A 26,044-nucleotide genomic window follows, 5' to 3' on the forward strand; every position below is an offset into this window, starting at 1 on the left:
CACGCGGTGTGGGCGTTGGCGGATAATCGAACAAGGGCTCGGAAGAACGTCGTCACGCACCCTTTTCCGCCCGGGGTTTGTTTTGCACAACCTTCATCCTTATCAACTCGGCAGCATGTCGACCATGAGCTCGCCGCGCACTGAGATGTCTGTGCCAACGGCGTTGCCGGAGACGGACGAGTCGCGGCTCATGTTCTACGCGGAGGTTCTCATGGCCAACGTGCCATCGCTTATTGCGGACCTGAGCTCTGCCAAGTACGCCTTCCTGAGCTTCTCGGAGAAAACCCGAAACGAGGTGAAGCAGAAGTCCGCTCTGATACAGGCCATTGGCCGCACCTTCACCTCGCTGCAGAATGCAAGCAAGTCCCTGATAGAAGCCCGACAGAGCCTCCAGGAGTACGAGACGAAGCTGGTGCGGGCGGCGCCGCCAACGTTCGTGACAAGTGCCGAGGCGCTTCACCTGTCTAGCGCTAGGGCCAACGGTGACACCACCGGTGCTGAGCAAAACGGCAGCGCATCTGCCGAAGTGACAGCGGCTGAGTTGCGGAGACTCTCCACTGCATCCCCCGACAACATGGTGATCCTGAACGAGGAGGACATTGGTCCAGTCCGGGAAGCCGAGGAGGCGTACGAGAAGGAGTCGACGGTGTACGCAGAGATTGCGAAGGCGTGCAACCAGATGGAGGACGCCTTCGACCATGCCCACGATCAGTGTCGCGTCATGACGGAGCACGTGCAGGACCTTAAGTGGAAGTTCGACGAGGTCTACAACGGCTGGAAAGGTGCTGAGCGGGAACGGCGGGTGGTGCGCGCCATGCGGGATGAGCTGGCGGACCGGCGAGCGATCATGACAGAAGCCTTGCGCGGCATCAAAGCTGTCGAGGACGAGTGCCGTGCGCAGGAATTTAAGATTATTGAGCGCTCCATCGCCCAGGCGCAGGCAGAGGTGGATGCGATCAAGGCGGAGCTGCAGACGAAGCGCAGTCGCTACGAACTCGAGTTGGCCACCTACCAAATTGCATACAAGGAGCAGCAGGCCGAGGTGGAGTCCTTGCGCGAACACTGCAAGCTGCTGCGCAGCCACCAACGCGACCTAGAGATCCTCGCCAAGAAGCAGCAGCTTGAGGAGGTGGACCGGAACTGTTTGCGCAAGCTGATGATGGCGGCACTGACGTTAACGCCGTCCAAGTACGGCAGTGCCGAGGACCGCACGCTGACGTCGGAGCAGCAGACAGAGGTTAGAAACGATCATTTGCTGGTGTCGGCTCTGGCGGCCCGCATCTCCATTTTGGAGGAGCAGCGCAAGATGGTGGGGGGGCTCCTGGTTAGCGCGCGTGGAATGGGGAAGAGCGACGACGTCAGCGCCACGGTCGAGCAAATCCGAAGCCTACTCGAGCCCGAGATTCAGCTCGACGAGGATGCCCTGATGGGCGAGTAAGGTACAGGGCCGTTGCCCTTTTCCTTTCCTCTGTCTCCACGCTGATCACCGCCGTCGTCGCTGTGCACCGATCTTCCCTACTGGACATGCGTTTCTCGCTTTCCTGCCGACATTTGTGTTTGCTGCACTTTCGCTTTGTGTTCACGTGTGCTGTGAGGCCTCGCTGCATGTGTGTGTGTGTGTTCGCCAGACTGTACATTTGGTCATGCGTACATGCTTGCGGTCTCTCCTCGCCTGCTTTTCTCTTTTTCTGTCTTACTATTGCCCTACCGTGTGTTGGCCGTCTCTCAGGCGCGCTGCTTTCGCTTTTCTTGCCCTCTGCATGTATGCGCATACCACTTAACCGTCAACCGATACCGGCCAGCGTTGTCATCACCTCCATGTTGAAGAAACTCTTCCGGTAAGCGTGCCCTCCGATAGACGCGCTCTGGGTGCGTGCGGGGTGGAATGGGGTTGGGGGAGGGGAAGAGGAGAGAGGAGAGCCATTGGAGTTTCAGAAGCACCAGAGTGCATTCCTTTTCCGGAATTATGTGCAAAACTCTTTGTTCGACGCGCAGGTAGTCTGTGCGCAACACTGATGACCCAGTGAGAGTAGGAGGGGTCAATTTGGCTTTCCAGCGCTCTTCGCTTGTGATCGCGTGTCGCCCATGGTCCCGTGCCTTTCTCCTGGCTGACCTGATGCGCTATTGTTGCGTGCATGTACACCACCTGTGAGGGGATCTCGCGCGCGTTACCGTTGCAGGCGGTACTCACCCGACTCGAGCGTCACTGTGTATGTATAAGGTATTCTTCCTATTTTTCTCTGCCCTTACCTCTCCCTCTCTCTGTTCCCCTCACGCGCATCCGCGTGCGGCACTGCATTACTGTCTAACTTGCTGGGCATCTTGTGCATACCCATGTCCCCGCCACCGACCGTCGTGCTGCATTTCGAAGCACCGACCGTGTCGTCATCCGGCCCCAGACACAAACGACAAACGAAAAGGTGAAGCTGCAGCCGACGCCTGAAAGGGAAGGAGAGGAGCAGTGGCGCTGACATCAAAGCGCGGCGGTCAAACGTTTTTTTCTTCCCGCGCATTTTCCCCCTTATTTTTGGCTGTTCTCCTTCGTTTTGGGGACTCCCCTCCAGTCCTCATCAAGGAGCCGGAGCGCGCTTGTGTGTGTGTGCCCGAAGGAGCGGTGTGCTACAAGGACGTTCATTCAACGCGTATGACCGCCCATCGCCTTACCTTGCTCTCCCACGCCGCCCTATCGCGCTGTCGCTGAGGTCGCCACCTCTCCTGTGTTTCTTCTCTCTCGTTCTCCGTTGTGGTATGCTTTTGTCCTTTGTGGCTTGATGGGCGTCATCGGCTTTCCTCCACTTGCGTCAACTCTCTCGCCTGCACCATTCATGGGCGTTCGGCCTTCTCTCATGACTCGACATTCGCGGTCTTTCGGTTGACTTGGCTGACCCCCACCCCCCGCCCCGCCCTTTAGTCGTCCGTTGCTGTCTCACTCTTTCGCTCACTTCCTCAAGGATCTTTTTTTTCTTCTCGTGCCTTCAGGATCTGAAGTACCCCCCCCCCTCCACCCTGCTGGCCCTTCCTGCCACTGACTTCCGCGTTTCCTATTCTGCACCGTCCTTCGCTGTTTCGTGTATATGTGTGTGCGTGTACGTGTGTGTGACTCTCTCCTCTCTCTCTGTTTTGTCCTTATCTCGAACTCGTGTGCCCCACCGCCGTTCGCCGCCGCGTTTTCCGTCAACTCTTATCCGCTTTGCTGATACATCTATCTATATATCTATATATATATATAGATGTACATACACATATATACATGCCTGCCTATGTGTATGATACGTACACCTACGCATCATATATATACATATACACATATATATATAGGTATTTCTTGACTGTATTCTCTCGTCCTTGTTTTTTTTATTGGTGGGCGCCTACCTGGCCTGAGGGAGGAGTACGGTTATGGTTGTTGTTCTGGTGCCTCGTTATCTGCCGCACACAGCTGCCGATTAGCAAGCAACAGACATAGAAGACGGCAGAAAGGGGAGAGGGAACGAAGGGGCGGCGGGAGGGATTAGGAGGAGCCGCGTGACGAGTGTGCACGGTTGTCGCTCTCGTTTCTCTCGCTTAGATCTTCCTTCCATCTTTGCCGCGCTGTCTGTCTCCCGAACGTCTTTCGGTTTCTACGGAGACGCGCCCAGGAGCAAAACGCCGCGAATGGTGATTTTCGTTCCGTGTTGAATTTCATCGTTATCATCATCGGAAGACACACACACACACACATAGAAGGTAGAGGTGTGCCGTTGCTGTCTTCAGCCTTTTTTCGTTTGTTCCCAACCGCCGGTCTGTTGGTCTTCCTTCTTGCGAGAAACGCCCTGCGAGTTGCTGGTTACGCTATCCCCTCTCCTTTCCTCCACGCAGACACACACACACACACACACACAGACAGAAGGCATAGGCGGGCATGATAATCGAATGGAGTTCCCCGTGTTTGTGGCCTCCGACGTTCACGGCGAGAAGGTGAACCTCGCGCTGCGCTACACTCCACGCACAACAACGCTGGGCCGTTTTCTGAGCGCCGCGTCGCGCTGTTTTGATGACGTCGCGCATCTACTGTGTCAAGGCTCTCTTCAGCCATTTTCTGCTGCCTACATCTACAGAGATGTTGAGTGTCAGTGGGACGTGCTGGAGGATTGCACCCAGCTATCACCCTTCTGCCAGGTCTATGTTTTCCGCCAGCTGTTCAACGAGCGAGTCGCGGCGATTCCCGACCCTCTTGACCCGTCGCAGCTACTCTCGGTGCACAACAGAAAAGCTGACCGTGTGACTTGTTGTACAGGTGCATCGTTCTTACCAAGCTCGACACCGCTCAGCGCATCAACATCGACCTCGCCGATCCGTCTCGCCGCCAACCGCTGGGGACTTTTGCAAAGCGGTCAGCATCCTGAGACGTCGTGGGCTCGCTTCGGGGTGCCGTCGCTGCTGTTCAGGAACAGCATTCCACTGGTACATGCGACAGGCTCGACAAGATCCGACAGGGCAACTCATATCGGTGATGAGGCAGAAGGTCTCCATCAGTTGCGGTCCGCGGACAGAGCCGTGTCACTCCGCTCTGTGAAGTCCCACCGCTTTCGTCTGCAGATCTTTTCCCCTCCAGCGGAGACTCAGCTGCACTGTCAAGACACGACGCGCAGCGCGGCAAGCACATCTGTTCATTCAGCAGCTCTTGCCGCATTAGGGCCACAGACTGCGTATCTGAAGCCGAAGAGAAATCACTTGAGCGACTCGTACAACGCACCCCCCGCACCATCCTCCTCCCCCGCGGAAGAGGTGGCTATTCCAAGGAACTGGTATAGCTCTTCTAGGCACTCTTTTCCCAATACATCACCGCGGGCGCGCGCGTCAGGTCAGTCGTCTTCTCAACCCTTGTCTGTCGCAGCATACAGCGGAGGCACAGTGGTGCCCTTCTCACCACGCGAAGGTCGATCAAGGGCGCTGTCGCAGACTGACAAGCACCACCGCGAGATGCTCGCGCACAGAGAACCATGCAGCGGGCGCGGCGACAGTATCCTGCGTGAGGAGCGGGCGCGCGTAGCGGCCCAAATGTTTTTGGGGATAGATGACCTGCGCTCATGTCTGCGAGAGGAGACTCAGCAACTGAAACGGGCACTGAGTGACTCGCTGCCCAGTCGCGTTTTGCCGCTGAACAGAGCTGATGACGGTAGAATATAATGCTTCTCCTGCTGGCATGTCTGTGTGGTGGTGAGACTGGCGTGGTGTCCACTGCCCTGCCTTCGTGGATCTTTAAAAGACCGTCTCTCTCTCTCTCTGACCCCCGCCCCTTCTCTTCCTCTCTGTGTACCCCTTTCAGCGCTTGTAGCTAAATCGACTTATGGAGGCATGTATGCTGTTTCGTCTTGCGCTGTGGCCGTGACGGCGCCGTGCCCCGCGTTCTCCTTTAGCTTTTCCTTCGATCATGATGCCTTTCTTGCTTGGTACTCATTTGGGGTGGTCCAGCGATCAGGTTGATCCCTGGGGTGCCCATCTGACTGGATACATCTTCCTCAGCGTTCTCGCGCGTTTATTTTTCTCGTACGCCGAGTGCCGATCCACTTCCTCGCCACTTTGCTCTCCTCTCTTCTTTTTTTTTCTCGCTCTGCCTTCTCTGGCTCCTCTTCGCTTCCCCACTCGCTCACATGGTCGCCCATCATGTACTTTAGGAGTGACCGACGCTGTCGTACGGGGCAGCGCCACATCGCCGTTGTACAGACCGCCTCTCTGATCACGCGCCGACGGCTGCCATCATCCTTCTTCCACCAAACCCTCCTCTCGCCCTCACATAGGCGCCGTAGTCGCGTCGTGTGCGCGAGCTTTTTTGCCTTTGTGGGACCTCTTTTTCTTTCCTTGACAGGTCGCCATGGCGGAGGGTCTCAAAGCGTCATGCAAGAAAATACTGCAGCGCTTGCAGCAGCAGGATGTGGAGGAGTTTTGCTGCGTCTTATGCACCCAGCACGTGCGCGGGCAAGACGCGCTGATGCAGCACCTCATTACTGAGCATCAGGTGCACTGCCTTCACTTTGACAACGTGGTCGATCTCCCTCGACTGCTGGAGCACCTCTCGACACTGCTGCACAGTCATGTGGCTTTTCCTGCGCAGTGGGTGTGCCCCGTGTGCGGTGAGGACACCGCATCGGAAAGTGTGGAGACCCTGGTTCGCCATATGCGCCTGACCGGACACCAATACTGGAACCCGCACACAATTCCCAGCATGGCGACGTGGTGCGTAACGGGCACCTCTGCGCCCACTGGGCCGGCCGACAGGGCGTTCGCGGCGACGGCTACGCCAGCCATGTGTGCATCCTCTTCTCCGGCGCCGCGAGGGCCAGGGCGAGGCGACGCGGATGAGGAGGTCACCGACTCGGAGTGGAACGATATCGAGGACGAGGAGGTGGACGAGGACGAGGACTGGAACTTGGAGTGTGTTTGCCTTTACTGTGACTACAGCGGAGAGGACGTCCTCCAGCACCTCAGGACCAATCACAACTTCGATTTCCGCGCCAGTGTGCAGCGGCGACCTGACTTGCACGACGAGTACGACCTGATTCGTCTGGTGAACATGGTCAGACGTGCTGTGTGCAGCGACCGCTGCCCGTACGGGGACGAGTGCGACGTTGACGGCAAGCAGAACGATCGCGCTGCGCTAGAGGCGCACCTTGCAGTTCAGAAGGAGCACCGTCTGCCGCGGCGCGTCTCGACGAGCGACGCCGATCTGATCCCGGTCCTGCCCGGGGACGCCTTCATCTCCATGCTGGTAACGAGTGGTGAAGGCTTTCTCCAGGCTGAGGAGGAGGATCCAGACTTCCCGATGGTGCCCACGGTGCAGGAGCTAGCTGCGGCAGCGTCGCGCGCGCCGCACACGACGAAATTGCTTTCGAGTACTTAGCGCCTAGGTCATTTGCCTCCGTGTGCCATTTCATATTTTTCCTGGGCTTTCGCACTGTCCCTCTCACACGTACCTCCTCTCTGCTGTGTTTGCCACGTCTTCCTTTCGTTTCGCTACTGCGTAGTCGTGTGTCTGCACTCGGGGAAGTCGGGCGTCGTCATGTCGAAGCGAAGAACACTAACACAGAGGCTAAGTATAGGTGCTCGTGTGCGCATGTACGTATTTCAGTTTCGCCCCGCTAATCGACTTTGTTAGCGCCGCTTGACGAGTAATAAAGATCTCGAACGAATACAAGAAAAAACGTCTCAAGAACAAACGACCACCGAGTGCGAGGCACGACGGAGGGTGGGGCAGACGACAAGAGGTACGGAAAGGGAGTGACGCCAACCCCGTGGAAGAGGGGGAGCACATTCCGAGCTCCTCCTCCTCTGCCTCATCCCCAGTGGCCTACCGCACTCACAAGTACGTCAAATCCATCCGGGTCGTTTCTCCGCAGGTGACGACCGACACCACCACACGCTCTTGAGTGTATATTGCGAAGTGTTGACCCGTTGCACCAACAAGACTTCTCGGGATGAGAGAGTATGAGGAAGAGGGGGAGGGGGTCAAGAGAAGGTTTGTCGGATCTCCGGCGTGTGCCTTCTGTTCTCTCTCTCTCTCTTTGCCTTTCTCTCGCTCACTCTTCACATATATGTGTATATGTATATATCCACACATCTATGTGTCTCGTTGCAACATCGGTGCTGCGCAGGCCGTGGATGGCGCTTCCTTGATTACAGACTTCCGGCGCTCAGGAACGCGTGATCCGCACACAGGCGTTCACGCACGGACAGGGAGACGTCGCAGGTGTGTGCCACACATAATGCGGGCCGCCGCAACTGTCTTTCAGATATTCTTTTTTTTTCTTGGATGTACCCTCGCGTGTGCGTGCGTGCTCTGGTTTCTGTTGCGTGGCGACATGCAGCGAGGCCACAGGTGTAGCGACCAGCTCCTCTTTACGCGACGTCTGCGCCGACTTTTCGCTTGTGCCCACGAACGCCAACGGCTGCGTCACCACTACCAGAGCGATGAGTCTCTGTCTTGGTTTCATGCGTCATCGCGTCCAATACAGGCATTGCATCACCTTCGCTCACCACAAACGAGCATATCGAAACTTGCCTGGGTACCGGCGTCCTTCGCCGAAGAGGCTGACGGTGCCCCTCCGCAAACGAACCCAGAAGATCGGTCACGTGAGTGCGCACCATCGCATCTCGCGACACCACCGGGACGCCCGCCTCCACTGGCTCACCCCGCCGCGCCGCAAGTGTCCTTTCTCATGAATGCATCCTTCCTGCATGAAACCTGCCTTTTCTTGCTGCTCCTGCGCCACCCGCTGCCAAGCAGCTCACTGGCTCAGCTGAGAACCCTGTCGGAGCTGGAGCCTCTGCAGGTCAACAGTCACGGCACTGTAGCCGCGGAGACTACACACTACATTCTGCAGAATGGTCTCTGGCGTTCGTGTTCACCGCGTTCTGTCGAGGCAACGTGGCTCAGGGCAGCCACCCCCGCCATCGACGTTCAACTCGAGCTTGGCTCCGTCACAGACCCCACTACCGGGCAAGAGCAAGCGCCTGATGATAACGTAGATGAGCGCGGCGACGCTCGTGAGCCAGCATTGGCGCGTCTCTGCAGCCGCGACTACCTTGAGCATCTCATTTGGCCGACGCATGCGGCGGGGGCCGGGAGGCCTGAGCTTGTCGCGGACTGCGTGTGGGTTGATGTGTCGAGCGTGCGCTCGCACGCTCTTCACTCTTACAATGATGCCTTCTGGGTACCCTTCAGCACGAGCCACAGCTTTGCCGCGTGGCACTGCGCGTCCCTGTGTGCAACGCTAGACAGCCAGTACGCTGCTGCCAGTGTGGAGGCGTGGAGGTGGGCAGGTGACCTGTACGTGTACGACTGATTGCCAAGAAAACATTCTGACGCACGGAGCTGCGCTTTTGTGTTGGCATTCGACTTGCCGCTCAGCTCCGACCACTTCCTCTTCGTCCTCTTTACTTGCCGTACCTTCCGTATCTTTGCGAAGAAGGTGGTGGTGGCTGCACGCTCTCTCGGTGCACATCTTCCCACTTGCGCGTATCTGAGATGTGCGGCCAAGATTCCGTGCTCTCAGCTACGCACTCCGGCGTGGCTATTCGCTTCCTGCCTCCTGCTGTACCGTGTGTCTTCTCCCTGCTTTGGCTGCCTTCAGCGACTTCTGCTTTGGACTTTGGCAACGATTGCCCCACGAAACAGCACTGCTCCGCGAAGGTCAGCGGGCTCTCTCCGTACGCGGCTGCGCTTCGCAACCGCAGCGCAGACGTAGCTGCTCGCGTGCGTCTCTTTCCTACAGCAAGTGAGAGGGCACTCGCTGAGGCGGACCTCATGGCGATGTCTGCGCTGCTTGCGTCGCGCCCATCCCCCGCTGCTGTTGCGGTCGTGACGTTTTCCTTTTGTCTCCCTCCTCGTCTCTGTCGCATCGTCGCAGCTTCCTCGCACGCACGCGCTTGTGCTGCCCCTCTTCCTCCCCGTTTCTTTTGCTACCATTGGAATTGATGGACACAGCCGTGTGTGCTTCCGCGTACCCCAGTTTACACAACGGCACGCGCACATTTGTAGACGCTGACAAGGCCGTGGCGTCAGCAGCTGCCCCTCGCCTTCCCCCCACCCCGGGACCCTCACCTCGGCACTTGAAGCCTCACGTCCACGCTTTTGGGAAGCATACCGCGGCACATCCGCTACTGCCTCCGACCTTGATTCTCCCACTTATCTGTGGTTTGGGACAGGCGCGCATCTGGTCAGAGAACACCGGTAACGAATTATGTCACTCAGCCCGTACACCATCGATGTAGGTCCGTGCAAGGCAGACGGTAGGCGAGACGTCTTTCTTCAGTGGCATCAGCGCCCATGTTTTAGCACGACGCATCGCGGGATCACACGGGTCTGCCTCGCAAAATGGCCGGCGCGCTCGAGGACCGATGCGGCACTGGAGACGAACGACGTGGATGAGAGTGAGGCACTGCGAGCACAGCGAACTGAGCAGGTGTATCAGACCCTGCTCGAGTTCGGTGATCCACAGGGCCCGCCCACGTCACCTCAGCTAATGTGCTCTGACCATGGTGCGGCCGGCAACGATAACGATGCGAGGTCTCCTTTGGAGCAGTACCTGTGCGTCTTTCACCGCGAAGAATTGGCTGATCAGTATGGCCGTTACACCTTTGTTCAGCCGCACACGATCTGCACCGCGTACCGCATCGCCGACTTCACTACGCTTGAGTTGGTCCTGCACAATATCACGCCGACCGACATTTCCGCCGCCGCAACCGGCGTGTTTGTCCGTGGCCATCGTCAGTCCAGCAAGGGCCCTCCATCGAGCACGCCCATAGAGTATCAAGGCATTCAATACAAACCGGCGTCGAATCTGTGGTGGATGGGGGCACCTTTGTCGCTGAAGCCAGTGTACGTGGCCATGCCGCTTGGTCCGCAGGTAGGCGCGACTGGTGGTGCACCGAAGGGCTTTGTGGACAAGGCATCCGGGTCGCATGCGGACGGCATCGCGGCGGCTGACTCTGATTACGGTGACCAGGCGGCTGGAGACACAGTTTCGCGCCTAGTGGCTTCCCCCATTTCCGTCGGCGCCGACGACGGAGCAGCGAAAAGGGAATCTGGTGACAACACAAGCAGTCCACTGCCCGTGGAGCTCGAGGGCCGCACGGCACAAGGTCAGTTTGAGTTCCGGCACTCCCGCTCCTCCAGTCCCAACATGTGCTGCCCGAGCCAGAGTGCAGGGCTCCCGGCGGAGGGGCAGGCGCCACAGGTGGCGGCTGCCGCGTCCTCTCCGTCGTTGCCGAGGACTTCGCTTCCTTTGGTCAGCAATGCCCACGCTCGGTACGTCGCAGTGGAGGCAACGGTGCTGGCGCAGCTGGAGCTCTTTGACTTGGCAGCCGTTAGCTGCACATGTGCAAGCTCGCTCGCCGTCGTCCGCACGGGCGATGACGAGCTGGGCCTCGCAACGACGACACCGCAGTACGCTCTGGACTGCATGCTGTGGCAGTGGTGGCCACACCGCGTCCGGCTACCGAGGCTAGCCTCCGGCAACGCTGCCCTGTCGGCAGTGGCGTCGCCGCATGCGGCACTTGATCGCTACGCCGTTTTCGTGTACGATGCACATCAAAGCCACGTGTTTGTGTTGCGCACGCCGCACCTACGCAACGGCACCGGTGCCTTCGAGCTACTTTTCTCTTTTCCGTGTGGCAGCCTGCCATTTGTCTTGCCGTGTTTGCGAGCGCCGCACCCGGCACCCATCGCTGTGTGCAACTATCCCCGCCCCAACTGCATCTCTGTCTACGATGTCATGGCGCTGCTGGATGCCCCGACGGCCGCCACGGTAGCCATGGAGCTTGACCTAGAGACGTACCAGGCAAACCACTCCGCCTTCTTCGGCAAAGTATGCACGTCTTCAAGCGGCGATGACGGTTCAATTTTCGGAGGAGCCGACATTTTATCGAAGAACTGCAGCTCGGCCCGTGGTGTCATGCCAGCACCTCCACTCCTTACCGGTGATGCAGACAACGCCATGGCGTGCTCCGTCACCGCTGCGTCGTGGAGGGCGGATGCCATTAACGGCGTGTCCCACCCCATCCGCAGTATCTTGTACCACTATCAGAATCGCCTCGTCGTGCAGTACGCCTGGCCCAGCGGCTCTGCGCAGCCGGCAGCGACGGAGGGCGCAGACGACGCCGGTGCGGGGCTCGCGTCGTCGTGCGGTAGCGGCGAGTACGAGGCGGATGGCGATCGGAGTGTGCGTAGTCGCCACCGGCGCCGTCGCCGCTGCGAAGGCACCGTCTCGTTCACCGTCGAATTCCCGGCGATCACACTCGACCAGGACCCGTTGCTCGTCTTTGTGCTTGAGGCACTGAGCGCCGCCCTTGGCGCCCGCGCGGTGGCGGCTCTCGAGTACATCCTGTTCGCGGAACTATGGCACTGTAAGTGCCGCGAGGCTGTCGCTGTTGATGCCTTTGACCTTTGTGCACGGCTGCTGCGCAAGATCTTCAGATGTGAATGTGATGACTCCGATCCGGTGCTCGCATGTGCGAGCGCGCGGGCGCAGCTGCAGCAAGCAGCAGAAGACTCCGAGGTTACGGCGCGCGGGGGGGAGGCCATGACGGCAGGTGCAGCGCCGCATGTCTTTGTGGACCCTTCGACCGTGACGCTTCAGCAGATTCGTCGGACCATCGCGCGGCACCACACCGCAGACGCACCGGCGTGCTGGAGAGGAGAGGAGGAGGAGAGCGGCACCACCAGCGTCACAAAAACCACCGATCCGATCCAGCGGGGGGTGATTGGCGAGTACGCGTGGAGGCGACAAGAGCGCGGCTTGGCTTTGGTAGCACTGCATCTGCTGTTTGAGGCGTGCCGCGCACAGGAGCATCTCTGGTCACTGCTGCCGCGTTTGGCGCGCGTGAACCGGGACCTGAGCAACGCCTTGCGGTGGCCTTCCTACGTAGAGTACTATGACGCTATGAGTCCCAGGCTCTTGGCAGCCCCTCCGCCTCCGTCGCCGAAAGCACCGACGCAGAGCTTTACGGACAGCCTCCCGGTGAGCGTGCTGCAATGTCACTTCGACTCGCTGGAGAGGTCGGACAACGCCACTGCTCTGCGAGCGAGCTGTGCCGCGTCGATGGCACCGTCAGCCGCCGAGTTTGCCAGCGGTGACGCACCGGCACTTTTTTCGGCGCTCTCCCTCACAGCAATGCGTAGCAGCACCCCCGCCTCCGTTGCGGTGCCCTATGGCCCGTGGCCGCTACTGAAGCACTTGCCAGATGCACACCCCATCGCACTCGTGAACCGTGTGGTGCTCCTCTACCGCGACATCTTCGGTGCCTCGGCGGGTTCGCTGACTGCCACTTCCGCGACGAGCGTGGACACCAGCAGAGGGGGCGTTCTCGTGGATGCGCACGCTGATGCGACCTGGTGGCAGCGTATCTGTAGCCTGGTTCTGCACCGGCGCATTTCTTCGCGTGTGGTGCGGCACGCCCTGAACGCCGCCGCGGCGTACCCGCTTTTGGAGGCGTTGACAAAAGGACGTGAGTGTGCCGATTCCACGTGGCCAGCGGCACTCCTCGAACTGGTGGGTCGCCGGGACCGGTACCCACCCACCTCGCGGACCGCGCAGATCTTGAGCGCTGGGCAGCACGTCGTGGAGACCGCGGAAGAGAACGCCGTCTCGCGTCAGTTCCCCGTGGCTTTGACGGACGACGATGGTGTCTCTGTGCGGCCGGACTTCCGCAAGACCTGGAGAGACTCCCGTCTCGATATGGTGCAGAATCTCTTTAACACGGTCGCCCCCATTTCGCTCTCGGGGTTCGAGGACCGTCCGGAGGAGCTCACCGGGGCGCTTGAGCTGCTCTCGTGCCGCACGCGAGCGATGCCGCTCGGTCGCGGCATGCTCACAATGTGCACGCAGAGCTTCAAGGTGCAGGATAGCATCCCCATTGCACCGCTGAATCTGAACGGGCGCACCAACGACGGGATCAGCATTGCGAGCAAGCCGGCGGACGACCTCATGTGGCCTCTTTTTCACAACGGGTGCGCAGCCGGTCTCCGGTTTCTGCCGCTGCCGCCGGCCTTCTGCGCTGGCTCAGGAGAAGCGCCGTTCGCGACGCAGGACACGCTCGGAGATATGGATGCAAAGGAGGCAGCTGCCCTTTCGCCTGGAAACGTCGCGCAGAGTATCACAAAGCAGTGGGTCATGTACCAGACGAAGAACATCGGCAACCCCGCTTCGCGAGCTGGGCTTTTGCTCGCCACGGGGATCCTCGGCCACCTCACGGTGCTGCAGCGCACGGATATCTTCTACCTTCTCATCTCGCGACAGGAGCAGTACGTCTGGCGCGAGGCCACAACAATGGCGGTGATGCTAGGGCTGAGCTGCAGCTTCTGCGGCACCGGAAATGAGGCGGTGTTCCGCTGCCTCTCGGTGCATGTGCAGTCGCTGAATCCGAGTGCCGAGGATATCGAGGTGTCCCTGGATGTGCAGACAGCAGCGCTTGTGTCCATGGGCCTTCTGTGTCAACAGTCGCCGTCAAACTCCTTTCTTGTGGAGGTCTTCCTCGTTGAGCTGTCGCGCAGGCCCACCGATGAGCACTGCACCAAGCGCGAAGGCTACGTGCTCGGCGCCGGCTTTGGCCTTGGCCAGCTGCTGCTCGGCGTAGGTCACTCGCACGGAGTGCAGCGCGTTGAGGACCGTCTGCTGGCCATCATGAAGGGCGGACCTCGCAGCGCCGCCGTGTCAACGCGCGAGGGTGTCCAGCACTTTGAAGAAACGATGGGTCGCGGGGAGGCAGGACATTTCCTCACCCGTGCGCTACTGTCGCAGGACGAGCGGGAGGCCACCTACAACGCGTGTGCGAGTGTCTACGAAGGCGACTGCTACAACGTGTTCGTGTCCGGGCCAGCGGCTGCTGTGGCACTTGGTATGATGTATCTGAGGACTGACAACGCGTTCATCGCGTCAAGGATGGCGCCGCCGAATCGGCGCGCCGCGATGCAGAAGTTGACGCCGCTGATGTGCCACCTGCGGAGCATGATGGCCTCGCTGATTGCCTGGAGCTCGATCGAGCCAACGCGAGTGTGGCTCTACAACCAGGTGCCCTCCGCCTTGTTGGAGCTGACGCAAGCACCGCTGCCGCGGCTCGCCACGCAGCAGATCAACTACTTGCTGATGAGCCTTGCCCACTGTATCGCCGGGCACGTGATGGCGGTCGGGTTGCGATTCGCAGGCACGATGGACAGCACAGCGCGCGACCTCATCTTCGCGGAGCTACAGGGCTTTCTCGCTGGTCAGGTCGGCTCCACCAAGACCGCCATTCCCGCCGTACAACGCGCGACAGGTGCGTATGAGACGTGCCTGCTGGCCTGTGCGAATGCGCTGAGTCTTGTCATGGCCGGCACCGGGGACTTGAGGGCGTTAGCGCTGCAGCAGCAGCTGCACCGGCGCACAAATGTGCCCTACGGCTCCCACATGGCCATCTCCATGAGCATCGGTTTGCTATTCCTGGGAAGTGGCCGGCTGACACTGTGCAACAACATCACCGCGGTTGCGGCGCTGCTCATGGCATTTTACCCGGTCTGGCCGAAGGACGCAGAGGACAACACGGGCCATTTGCAAGCGCTGCGGCACTTGTATGGGCTGGCCGTGGTGCCACGGGTCATGGAGGCAGTGGATGCTGCCAGCCACCAGCCTGTGTCGGTGCCTGTGCGCATCGTTCTGCGCAAGAAGAATTCTGCCGAAATGGAGGCCGGTGTGAGAGCTCAGCCGCGAACCTCGAGTGCTGCTGCTTCTGCTGCTGTGCAGCACGCCGAGAGCACCGAGCAGGCTATCCACACTGTCACCCCGTGCCTGTACCCGCCAGTGGAGATGATCGAGCGGGTGGAGGTGCGCGGCACTCAATACTACCCACTCGTCTTCTACGCCTTCAGCAAGGAGCTCACGCAGTCGGCGGGTATGCTGTTTCGCGTCATGGCGAAGGAGAGCGCCTCCTCGCCGGTGTACGGTCGAGGTGGCGGACGTGTGTTCTCTACCAGGACTTCAATGGAATCCAGGCTGCTCGGCTGGCTGCATCGACTCTTTCGCCAGAGCTCGACGACGATGACCGAGGCACTCACTATCATTGACAGCGTAAAGCTAGTACTTCAGGTGCAGCGCCCACTTCTCTCCCGCACAACAGGGGGCGGTGAGCTGCTGCTCTCCGGCGACTTTGGAGAGGCCATGGCGGAGGCAATGGAGAGACGGTATGCGTTCATCTTCCTTCATGGTGGCGTGCCGGCCGTCGAAGGTGTGTCGAGTGATCCTCACCACCCACTTCGCCAGCTGATTCTCGAGGGCAAATCGCGCGCCGAGGTATTTCAGTCCATCGCTCGCCATCCTCAGGGCACGGTAGCGTTTCCATGTGACTTCACAGCCCTGGCCGTTGGTGGCACCTCTCCGGCAAAGTGGGGAGGAGGGAGAGCGGGGTCGCCGATGTTGTCTGCAGAGCGGAACAGGTGCCCTGTCATTGACACGGGTGCGTTGGCGCGCTGGATGACAGAGGCGTTGCACTATTACGGTATAGGTCAGCGGGAGATCGCGCTGCTCCGGCAAGCCTTCACAGCTCTTTCCACGCCTGCTTCTGGTAGCCCGATAGGGACCAGCCGCGAGGGCTCGTCATCGGTGCAGCGACTCACAGCCCTCCTGCAGTTGCAAGCGACGACGCTGCTGCCTTTTGCAACCCTCGAGAAGATCTGGGCCTGCTGCGTCGACTGAGGCGTGTATGCATCGAGCGAGGATCCCTCGTTGTACGCGACTTGCAGGTGCAAACGAACGACACGACAAGAAAACAAGGAGAGGCCGGGGTGTATGTGCGTGTGTGCGTGCTCACGGATAGATCGAAGCGACATGATTGCGCCTTGGGAACCAGTGGAAGCAGCACACGTGAGGGGCCTCCTGTTACTCGGGTATTCAATGCAGAACGGCGCAGACTGTCGGTGACGGGAGCGCTAAGAGGGCCCTCGATATACGGCAGCTGTGCTTGTGACGTTTTTTTTGTCAAGCCCAGGCACCGTAGATATGACGCCTGGAAAAAAAAAGGGGCAGCATACACTATAGATAGGAGAACGGAGTTGAATCCACCGCCAACCAGAAAAAGTGTCTCCACGATCATTCCCGTGAATCAACAGGCGGTACCGCGTCTCTGACGGCCGAGCGCTTTTGCTGGCGTTTGCTGAGCTCGCCTTCCTTTCTGCCTAACTGCCATGCCGGTGTTCGATGACGCAGCCGGCTCTATTATGCTCTGCGCGGCCTTCAAGACGTTTTCCAGCTCTTCGTTCTTTGAGAAACCGTCGCTCCCCCGCTCTCTCCCTCCCCCCACACACATACCGCGCCGTCCGTGCACGGGCATTCCTAGCAACTCTTCCACTTCTCCTTCCTGCTCGCACTCTTCCTCACCTTCTTTGCCCTGCTGCTTCTCATCGCATGGCTGATGCACTGCCGGGATGGGCGCACCTGGTGCATGCGCATGCAGTATCAACGTGATGCGCGCCCCGCGCGATTTCTTCGCCGTCACCGTCGATTTTTTTTATTGATAAAGTTACCGTTTCACAATCCTGCTTTCATTCGAAGAGTCTTGACAGGGGCCAGGCGTGCAAGGCGGACACCTGAATCATTGCACGTAGCCAGCTCTCCCTAAATCCCCTCGGCAGCCACCATGGACGAGGATCGACTCATCATGTTCGATAGCAACGGTGCTATTCGCATGTACGACCCTGAAAAGTATGACGAGCTTGTGAAGACAGTCGAGGTGGAGCGGCGGTACGTGGAGAAGATGGATGAGTTCCGCGCTCTCGTGCAGCGCACAATGGCCATTGTCCAGCGCCTCGGCGAAGCGATCGAGGCTGAGAAACTGAAGGCCATCGGCTTCCGAAACATCGTCGAAAGCGAGGCTGAGGAGCGTTTCCGCGCCGTCCAGGAGGCCCAAATACGGCTGCGTGAGAAGCAGATGGAGCTAGATCGCTACGTCGCGGAGTACGAGTCTCTGAAGCTTGTAGAGCAGGAACAGCAGACCTTCTTCCAGCATCTTAGCCAGGCCAAGGATTAAAGAGCAGCAGCGGCAGCGTGTGACTTATAAGACGAATTTGCTTTGGTGAGGGAGGAGCCGATACAGTGCTGCCCATCGAACGGAGAGAGAAGGCGAAAAAAAAATGTCTCGTAGGACACGTGAGACGGAAGTCATTCAGCCGTGCACGCGTTCCGCGCGTGCGGGAGTGTGCACGTGGGACCTTCGCCGCTCTTCCTTTGCGTGGACGCTGTTCTAGCTGTGTTTTGTATAGACCTTTGTACTTGGGTGTTGGTGGTACATGTTGGCGCGTGCGCACGGGCGAGTGTTGGCGGCTTCTTGTGTCGTCTTGAAGCGTGTATGTATGTAAACTACGTCTCCATCAAGCACGCCCACCGCCAGCTGCTGTAACCTCCGTTTTTTTGCCGATCTCTCTCTCCTTATATAGCCTTCTGTTGCACTTCTTTGTACATGTGTCCAAGTCTGCGCTCGAGCACCTGTGTCCGCGATGGACCACACATGCTCACGGGAGTAGCACCGAATGAGGAAAGCCAGCGGCCAGACTTGCGGAGGCAGAGATGTAGGGAGTTGGTGGGTCTTTCACTGTGACGTAGCGCCTTCCGGTTCTTGATGCGAGTGCCTTTAAGGCAGCCTATCAGTCAGCGTGATCGGTACAAATATCGAAACAAAGCGGGCCCACAAAGGCAGCGCGGAGGCGAATTGCTCTTGCCTGTCTCAAGAACGTCGAGCCCCCTGCCCCCCGGTCACCTCGCTCATCCTTTGTGTTGGAGAGGGGAGAGGCATAAACGGCTTCCCGCTGCTGATGTTGATCCAGTCCACAAACATTCTCTCTCTTCTCGTTGCCGCTCTTCCTCTTCTTTCCGAGAGTCCGCAGGGCATTATTTCTGTGTGTAGGTGTCGGACGCACGCAGCCAGAGCCCTTCTAGCCCCACCTCCAAGAAAAATACCAAAACATTGGGCTGCTAACTCCTGCTCACAAGAGCGTGCCATTGCGCTTCACGTTTCGCCTACCCTCTACCTTCCTCAAGTGCCGCCTCGCCTCTCTTCTGCCCCCTCCCAATCTTTGTACCCGCCTCCCCTTCTCTCTTACGCACCTTTCCTGTTTTCGATGTGAGGCAGTTGTCTTCACCATCTTCTTTTTGTACTCTCTCTTCCTGGTGTTGGTCGCCACAGTGGTCGGGTCTCGCAGTTTTACAACAGACACCCAAGAGCACATCCGTCCTATCTGGTCGTTCACCCATATCCGTGTCGCTTGCGGCTCCGATTGATGTATCTGCGCGTGCGGCAATCCCAACTTTGTGTGCGCTCGAATTGCCCCCCCCCCTCCCAGCCTAACAGACGTCACGTAATCAGCTGATTACGTGACGTGCTTGCCGGTATCGCTCTTCCGACCCCCTGCATCTTTTTCCACATCACGCCCTCCTCCCTTCCCCCCCCCACAGCGGTTGGTCGTGGCTCTCTTGCGTATTCTCATCTCGTTCTCCCCATCCGTGGCACTGACACTCCTCGTTGCTGTTGGTGTTGTTGTACGCGTTCTCTGTGACTCTTTCTGCGTCTCTGTGCACATTTTGTCTTCTACGGGCTCACGGTTATCCTCCGGTGTCTCTCTGTGTGTGTGTGTGTGTCCACTGCGCTCTGCAGCATCGTATCGTTGTTTCGCTTCTGCCACTCCCTCACCCGGACACGTCTGGGGGGGGTGTTTGCACCTTTCTCTCTCTCTGTCCGATGCATGTTACGTCTGCACCTCGCACACGCACCCTTACCGACTTCCTAGATCTTGTGTTGCTTTCTTTATCTTTCCCGTTTCTGTTCTCCGCACAGAGCTCTTGATCGGCGTGCCGAACGACTTCATCTCCCATCTCGTTCTGCGCGTTAAACATTTTTTTTTCTTTCGGGGGGGGGCGGGGGAGGGTGAGGGAGTCGTGCGCCAGCGCCTTGTGCGTGAGTGCCATTTTGGTGTGCCCGACGTGCGTGACTGGGCGGCTGCGCGTAAGGAGCCAGCGACTGGCTTTGTTTCGAATTTTCGCACGTGTTCCGATTACGTTGTCTAGAGCGTGCGTCTCGAGGTCCTCGTCGTCAGTAGTGGCTGCCGGCGCCTGCCATCCAGGGTGCCTCGACTCTGCTGCTCGTGGAGGCATTCAGTCCCCTGCGCCGCACCGCGTCGCTTGACCCTCTTGTAGATATTCTTGTGCTTGCAGACGGATTGGTGAGCCGTATGTGGGCTGCCGCGGCGACGAAGAACCGGCAACACGTTCTCTTGTCAACACTTCGTCTCGCTTCTGTTCTTGTTATGTGCGTTTGTGTGTGATCGCCACAAGGGGACTTGAACCGAACAGCAATGGCTGCTTCAGGGCTTAACCACGCGGCACCCCGCCGACGGCCTGGGTCGTGTCCGCCCTCCACACGGCAGCGCCACTGCAACGAGACGCTGTACGCGACTCACAGACATGTGTCATCCCCGCACTACTCCTTCAACCCTGAGGCACTTATGGCGAAGTCCATCCGCCAGCAACTCGAGGGCCTGTACAGAGGTCTGAACGTCGACGCCAGTCTACGCCAACATCCGAGCAGTGCGTCGCAGGCACACCGCGGCAGATCGACGAACGGAAAGCAGCACGGAAGCCGTAGTCGACCGCGGCTGAGCATGGCACAGGCCATTCCGGGTGCGAAGAGGGGCGATTCTTCCCTCTCTCACACACAGCTGTCAACGCCTTGCTCAAGCCACCTCGTGGCGTCGCTGTCTTCTCCCCAGCCGCAGCGGCCGCGCGGAGCTACGGCAGCGGCAATCTCGCACCTGACGTCAACCCTCCCTGCACCGTCACAGCCCCCCGCATGGTGTAGGCAGCGCCGCAAAGAGGAGCTCATCGAAAGCGAACTTGAGCCGGTGCCGAACCTCGTTGGACTCAGCGACTACTTGATGAGGCGCCTTCACTTCGTCTACCGACCGCATTCAGCGTGCGGCGGAGAGCCAAGCGCATCCACTGCACACCTGTACAGCGGTGGTCATGATCTCGACAGCGCGAGTAGTCACTCCCGTACCCGAGGGACATCGAAGTTGCCACGCTCGTCCAGTTCGACGACGGCAGGCCTCCTACACAGCCCCAGTATTCGCCGTCCTACACTTCCGTTCGGTGTTCTTCCGACCTCCGTCGTGCGCAGGCGTGCGGCAGGATTTTCCGGCGAGTCAAAGCCGTCCCAGCGCACTGACAGTAGTGCACCAGCGGCGGACCACAGTCGCGGGGTGGACGGCGCACCGTCGTCTCCTGGGGAGGCGGCGGGTGGCGTATACGCAGGCGAGCCATCATCAAGCAGCAGGAACAGCGCATCCACCTTCTCCCTAGACAGCCAGGACGTTTTCTTCGACGAGGATCCGCTCGCGACGCAGCTGCTGCAGGGACCAGAGGCTGCGAAGTGTCCTGCAACAACTCAAAAACCCGCCCCCGAACAGACAGCACGAGTGCATGCGAGGGCCGACGGCCAGGCGGCCTCTGGCACGCGAGCTGCGACGGCGCTGGAGCCGCTCGTCGTGGAGAGTCTCTCGTCCTCCGCTGTGCAGGATGCACTAGTGCCGTGCGCACCCGAGACCCCATCAGACCCTGTGACTTCCTTCAGCTCGTTTCCCACCGATCCGGCATCATCCGCTGCTGCTGAGCAGCCTGTCGCACCAGCGACGCCACAGCCACCTTCAAGGAGTACACGCTTTTTTTGCAGGCGATCGGCCAGTTCCTGGCACCGCTGCCGCACCATCGACGACTTGCTTCAGAAGCTGCTGCGTCTTCGTGCTCAGTATGAGCGCGCGAGGCATCAGGGGCATGGTCCCTGCGGTCTGTGCGACAAGAGTTTCCGGGAACCGCCACTTTATGCGCGCAGCAGGGGCGCCGCGATACAAGGCGAACGCTTCTCGTCCTTCTCTACCTTAACTGCGACGGAGCGCCCGCACAGTCGCCTTGGCCGCACCCAGCAGCACGGACGGCAGCCGCACACTCGACCACCTGCGCACGCTTCGGAGCGCAGCGGCCTTTGCAGCGACTGCGGGCTCTCCACACCCCACCTTCGCAGCGCTGTCGACGTCGGTAACAGGACACAAGATGTTAGCCTTCATCTTTTTCGTGGCTACCGTCGCTGCGAGTGCTGTGAGATCTTACTACGACATGACGGAGTTGTGCCGGTGCCGCCCACTGTATCACGGGATGACGCCTCATCGGCACCGCGTCGGGGTCGTCGCCCACCATCTGCGGCGGCTCCGCCAGCTGCGCCATTGCGGCAGCGCTCGTCACGCATGTCCGATCCATTCGCGGCACCTCGGGCGATGTCCTCCTACTGGTACCCGTACCACAGCGAACCGCCTTCGCACCGCCGGCCCTCAGCGCGCGGTAGTGAGGAAGGGGACAGTGTTCGTGGACATGTGAGGGACGAAGCGGGAGCAGGGGGGGCGCTTGATCTCGACGCGGACGACCACTTGCTTCTCATCCAGCTCCTGCGCGGCATAGCGAAGGACATCCGTGCGGGGCAGAAGGGTGCGGAAGAGTCAACCACACAAGATACGGCAAGCCGCGCCACTTGCGGTGCATCCGACTGCGGCGTCGAGGCCTTGCTGCGAGCATTGCGGGAGGATTTGCACATGGACGATGCGACCTATGCGGAGCTGCTGCGCGTGCTTTATGGAAGGGGCCGGAGCCCAGTGTCGGGGTCATCCGCCGCTTCTGCGGCAGTGCCCACACGCACAGCTACACTCTTTCCGTACAACATTCCGCACTCCCCGTTTGCGCCCCCGCCGCATCATGCCGCAGAACGCTGCGATGTGGCTGTGGCGACGGAGGCTGCGACTGTGGAGGCCCTACAAAGAGGGATCGACGAGCTCTGTATTCTGGAGGAGGGTTGCCGTCGCGCCAACTTGTGGGCAGAGCTGCTAATGCGCCAGGAGCTGCAGGTGAGGTTGTGCAGCGACGCCGAGGAGTGCGCCAGGGTCGAGATGGGGTTCGCTGAGCAGTTGAAGCGGTCTAACTGGATACAGATATGGATCATGCGTTGTGCGGCGCTGGCTAGTGCAGCAAGTGACGCAACGCCGATAAAAGTGGACATGGCTAAGGTGGGCGGTGGCGACATTGGGGGAATGCTGTCTGCACCACCGTCAAGGGTCGAACAGCTCTCAGCCCCAACAGAGGATGCGCTGGCTAAGACTTCTGTGACTGGGGACGCCCCTGAGTCCATGGCGCCGCCTCCACTGGACACCGACCTGCCCGTCGAGAAGAACGTTGGCGAGGCTGCTGCACCGCCGGCTGAAGACGAGTCGGTGGCTGATGAGCACGCTCACGACGAGGACGGCAAACATCTGCTACCGTTTCCTGCCTTCGATGTCGACGGCAACGTACCGAGAATCATTCCGCCGATGTCGAAGTTGCCGTCCATCTGCGCATCTTCAGCGACCCTGGAGCGACTCGGCAACGGTGCTGGTGTTCCGAACGAGCTCCATGAATGGGATGAGGAGCAGCAACCACAGAGCTTCGCAGGGCCTAGTGATGCGGTGCTAACGGTGCCCGAGCATGTAGGTGGCATACCAATACGTGGGGAAGACGAGCTGGAGGACAACTCCAGGGAGGTCATTGTCTCACTAGCGGGCGTGGCGTCGTTGCCAACGGTGGCGTCATTACCGACAGCCAAAGGCACGGCGGCCGATGCCAAGTCGGATGTGCAGCCCCAATCCGCAGCACCCCCAGCGCTTTCTGCCTCGGAGCCGATGAGTACCCATGATGTGCAGATGGCTGTGATGGCGCTGCGGGAAACCGGCGATCTGTCGCCGTCGGCGAACACACCAAGTGTCTCACAGGGGGGGAGCAGGCCCGAGACCCCTCTCGAAGAGACCGTGGCGGTCGAGTCAGCCTCTGCGGTTAAGAATGCGTCTGGGAGCGCCTCTAGCAGCGAGGACGAGGCCACGGAGGAGCCGACAGAGCTGCAAAGCACAGCGACCACTACAGCAGCTCTAGACGCCACACAGCTGCCCTCTGACACACTCTGCCGTGCAGCTGGCGCTGCAGTCACGGAGAGTTTCCTCTCGGCGAATCCCTCAAGAGAGCGCGCCAGCCCAGGTACTCCTCTGGAGGTCCGCGCCAACGGGACTGGCGCACCGGCGCGGACCGTGTCCTCAAGTCAAGAGCAGAGTCTCAGCACCCCGCAGGATGCCACAGTGGACTATGTGCAGCAGAGGAGCCTCATCACTAGCGCGGCGGACGCTCAGAAGTCTGTGGCACTGGCTGCTGCATCGTCTGTGTTTCTGGCGAAGAAGCGACGCGAGCATCCGGCAAAGCACCACCATGGAGGTTTGATCACCGCCATGGAACTGGATGAGGATGGCGAACTCGTGGAGGGCGAAGGGAGTCAGGGACTGAGTGCACTTGGCGCCACTGTTGCGACTACTGCTACCGCCGGTATGGGGAAGTTTCAGGAGGAATATGCGGCTGACGAGTCGCACTGGAGGGCGCATCCACAGCACGTTCCGTGCCCGCTGCCTCCTCCCGCTAGCGCAAGTACAGAGATGGATCACATCGAAAGACGGCCTTCGATCAACGTCCACGTAGCCTACGGAAAGGCCCAAGGGGAGGGGGAAGAGCTGCAAGGGCTGCCCATGATGAAGGGCGAGGAGGACTGTGCTTTGCAGCGGTTGCTGCCTCCGCAGGTCAGCGCGGGCAACGCAGCCGATGCGGGAATCCGGCAGCCAACACCCCAGGCGCACAGCAGCGTAGCGACTGCCGAGGACTCGCATGCGTCTCCACCTGCTTCTTCGCATCTACAACAAACTGGCGCACAGACGGAGAGGTCTGTTTCGGTGCTCGGAGAAGATCACGTGACCGATTTCGTCGAATCCCCAACGGACAACCGGCACTTCATGAGCCCTCTCGTTACCCGAGGCGAGAACGACTCTCCGAATGTGGTGCCCGCGGAGGCCAACCTTGAGGTGGACGAGGACGGGGACGATGGACGGGCGGCTTACGGCGCGTATGGGAGACAGAAGCTGCTTAAGCATGGGGTGTCACGTCCGGATCCCTTGCAGCACCTGCTACCACCGCCGGCGCTGCGTCACTGCTCCACGCCGGCGTTCTTCTTATCCCTCTTCAGTACACACCTGCGAGAACCCACGACCGAGGGGGATGAGAAGGCGCCAGATATCGGCGTCGCCAGGGACGACCACAGCTGCGCAAGGGATGAGGAAGCATCATATGAACAAGGGGGCGACAGGGCTGTGGTGGAGGAGGGAACTCCGCGGAAGCGCGTAGAGGTGGAGAAGCGCAAAGACGTCACGGGTTTTCTGCTTTTGGATGTAGTGCATCCATCTCACTGCTGAGGTGGACGACGCCGGAGACGTGGTGAGGGAGGCGCTGCTGTGCTCAGTCGTGCACACTTCGTGTTTGTCCACCGAGCGTGGCGGCGACGACGGTGGGCGTCATGATGAAGCCGGTGTCCCATCTGAAGGCAGCTTGCACGGCAGCCTTGCGTCGCCATGCACGGAGGGGGCGAGAGCAGCGCGCAGACCAGCTCGAGTACCACAGGCAATGGGCACAGCTGAAATACGACAGGAGCCTCGACAGCGACGTTCTCACACCTGTGGCGCGTGGACGGCGGGAACCATGCTGGGAGGAAAAGGGTGCGGCTTCGGGACTGTACAAGAAAAGGACAGAGGAGGAGCACCAGCAGCAGGGACCGCAGATTCCCGAGTTTGTGCGGAGTGTTTTCGCTTACCAGCTGGAGAAGAGGAGCGCCAGTGCGAAGACAACCGTGGAGCCCCCCCCCCCCCCCGCGCCCCTGGGACCCCTTCCCGAGGTGTGGCAGTCAAGGGTACAGAGTGGAGGCGCCTCGGCGGCGAGGGAGACTACGCGAACTGCTCCCGGGAAGCTAGCAGCAGAGGCGGCTTCCCGGACGACGGCCGCGTCTCCTCGAGCAACGAGGACTCGCAGTCCAACAGTGTCCCTCTCACGAGGGAACATGACACCATGCAGCACGGGTCGTTGATTTCGCAGCGCTTGCCACTGCCCTGCGATGAACCCACACAACCGCCACGTGTGCAGAACCCAGTGCCAGAACAGGCGGTCAGCTCAGCGTTGGGACCACAGGCTTCTGCGTCTTCTGAGCGTCTTTGCTTCATTAAAGGGGATGTGTGGAGCTGCGGCAGCGGCGCTTCGTATCATGTTAGTGGACGACCCGTTAGAGCCCCATCTCCGCATCCGGAAGCGCTTCAGCGTGGCGGCGGTTGCGCCTCCCGCACCTCGGTTCTCTCCACAGACACGCGCAACGAGGAACGCAGCCTACAGATAAAATCTGAGCTGAACGATACACGGTAAGCACGGACGTTCCAGAGTTCCCGCTTACCAGCCACAAGCTCAGCCGAGGGCTGCCTCGCGTCCGTGTCTCAGCGCATCTTGCAGACTCCGCAACGGGAGGAGGCGCAGTCGAACGCGTGAAAGTTGTCGCCAGTGTGACCTTTTTTTTTGGGGGGGGCGGATCGGTGAAGAGGGAGGTGTGTGTGTGCATCCGTCTCAACTCA

General features: G+C 59.9%; 7 protein-coding genes and 1 pseudogene across 7 annotated transcripts, besides 1 other annotated feature; all 8 read left to right on the plus strand.

The window, feature by feature from the left end:
• Positions 1-115: 115 nt before the first annotated feature.
• On the plus strand, positions 116-1,438 carry LMXM_29_1970 (conserved hypothetical protein; the record flags this gene model as incomplete). Its single annotated transcript, XM_003877290.1, has 1 exon — positions 116-1,438. The coding sequence occupies one exon, from the start codon at positions 116-118 to the stop codon at positions 1,436-1,438; it is 1,323 nt and encodes a 440-aa protein (XP_003877339.1).
• A 2,471-nt stretch (positions 1,439-3,909) lies between these two features.
• On the plus strand, positions 3,910-5,166 carry LMXM_29_1975 (conserved hypothetical protein; the record flags this gene model as incomplete). Its single annotated transcript, XM_003877291.1, has 1 exon — positions 3,910-5,166. One exon carries the CDS (start codon positions 3,910-3,912, stop codon positions 5,164-5,166), a length of 1,257 nt encoding a protein of 418 aa, XP_003877340.1.
• Positions 5,167-5,851: 685 nt separating this feature from the next.
• On the plus strand, positions 5,852-6,877 carry LMXM_29_1980 (conserved hypothetical protein; the record flags this gene model as incomplete). The annotated part of the gene is made up of 1 exon (XM_003877292.1): positions 5,852-6,877. One exon carries the CDS (start codon positions 5,852-5,854, stop codon positions 6,875-6,877), a length of 1,026 nt encoding a protein of 341 aa, XP_003877341.1.
• Positions 6,878-7,835: 958 nt separating this feature from the next.
• Positions 7,836-8,819, plus strand: LMXM_29_1985 (conserved hypothetical protein; the record flags this gene model as incomplete). Its single annotated transcript, XM_003877293.1, has 1 exon — positions 7,836-8,819. One exon carries the CDS (start codon positions 7,836-7,838, stop codon positions 8,817-8,819), a length of 984 nt encoding a protein of 327 aa, XP_003877342.1.
• An 897-nt stretch (positions 8,820-9,716) lies between these two features.
• On the plus strand, positions 9,717-16,199 carry LMXM_29_1990 (cyclosome subunit-like protein; the record flags this gene model as incomplete). The annotated part of the gene is made up of 1 exon (XM_003877294.1): positions 9,717-16,199. One exon carries the CDS (start codon positions 9,717-9,719, stop codon positions 16,197-16,199), a length of 6,483 nt encoding a protein of 2,160 aa, XP_003877343.1.
• A 940-nt stretch (positions 16,200-17,139) lies between these two features.
• On the plus strand, positions 17,140-17,529 carry LMXM_29_2000 (putative intraflagellar transport (IFT) protein; the record flags this gene model as incomplete). The annotated part of the gene is made up of 1 exon (XM_003877295.1): positions 17,140-17,529. One exon carries the CDS (start codon positions 17,140-17,142, stop codon positions 17,527-17,529), a length of 390 nt encoding a protein of 129 aa, XP_003877344.1.
• Positions 17,530-19,846: 2,317 nt separating this feature from the next.
• LMXM_29_2010 (hypothetical protein, unknown function) lies at positions 19,847-24,847 on the plus strand (the record flags this gene model as incomplete). Its single annotated transcript, XM_003877296.1, has 1 exon — positions 19,847-24,847. One exon carries the CDS (start codon positions 19,847-19,849, stop codon positions 24,845-24,847), a length of 5,001 nt encoding a protein of 1,666 aa, XP_003877345.1.
• Positions 24,848-24,948: 101 nt separating this feature from the next.
• LMXM_29_2020 lies at positions 24,949-25,512 on the plus strand (annotated as a pseudogene).
• Positions 24,949-25,512: a sequence feature.
• Positions 25,513-26,044: the final 532 nt, after the last annotated feature.

Source organism: Leishmania mexicana, chromosome 29 (genome assembly GCF_000234665.1).
Source record: "Leishmania mexicana MHOM/GT/2001/U1103 complete genome, chromosome 29".
Taxonomy (NCBI): Eukaryota; Euglenozoa; class Kinetoplastea; order Trypanosomatida; family Trypanosomatidae; genus Leishmania; species Leishmania mexicana.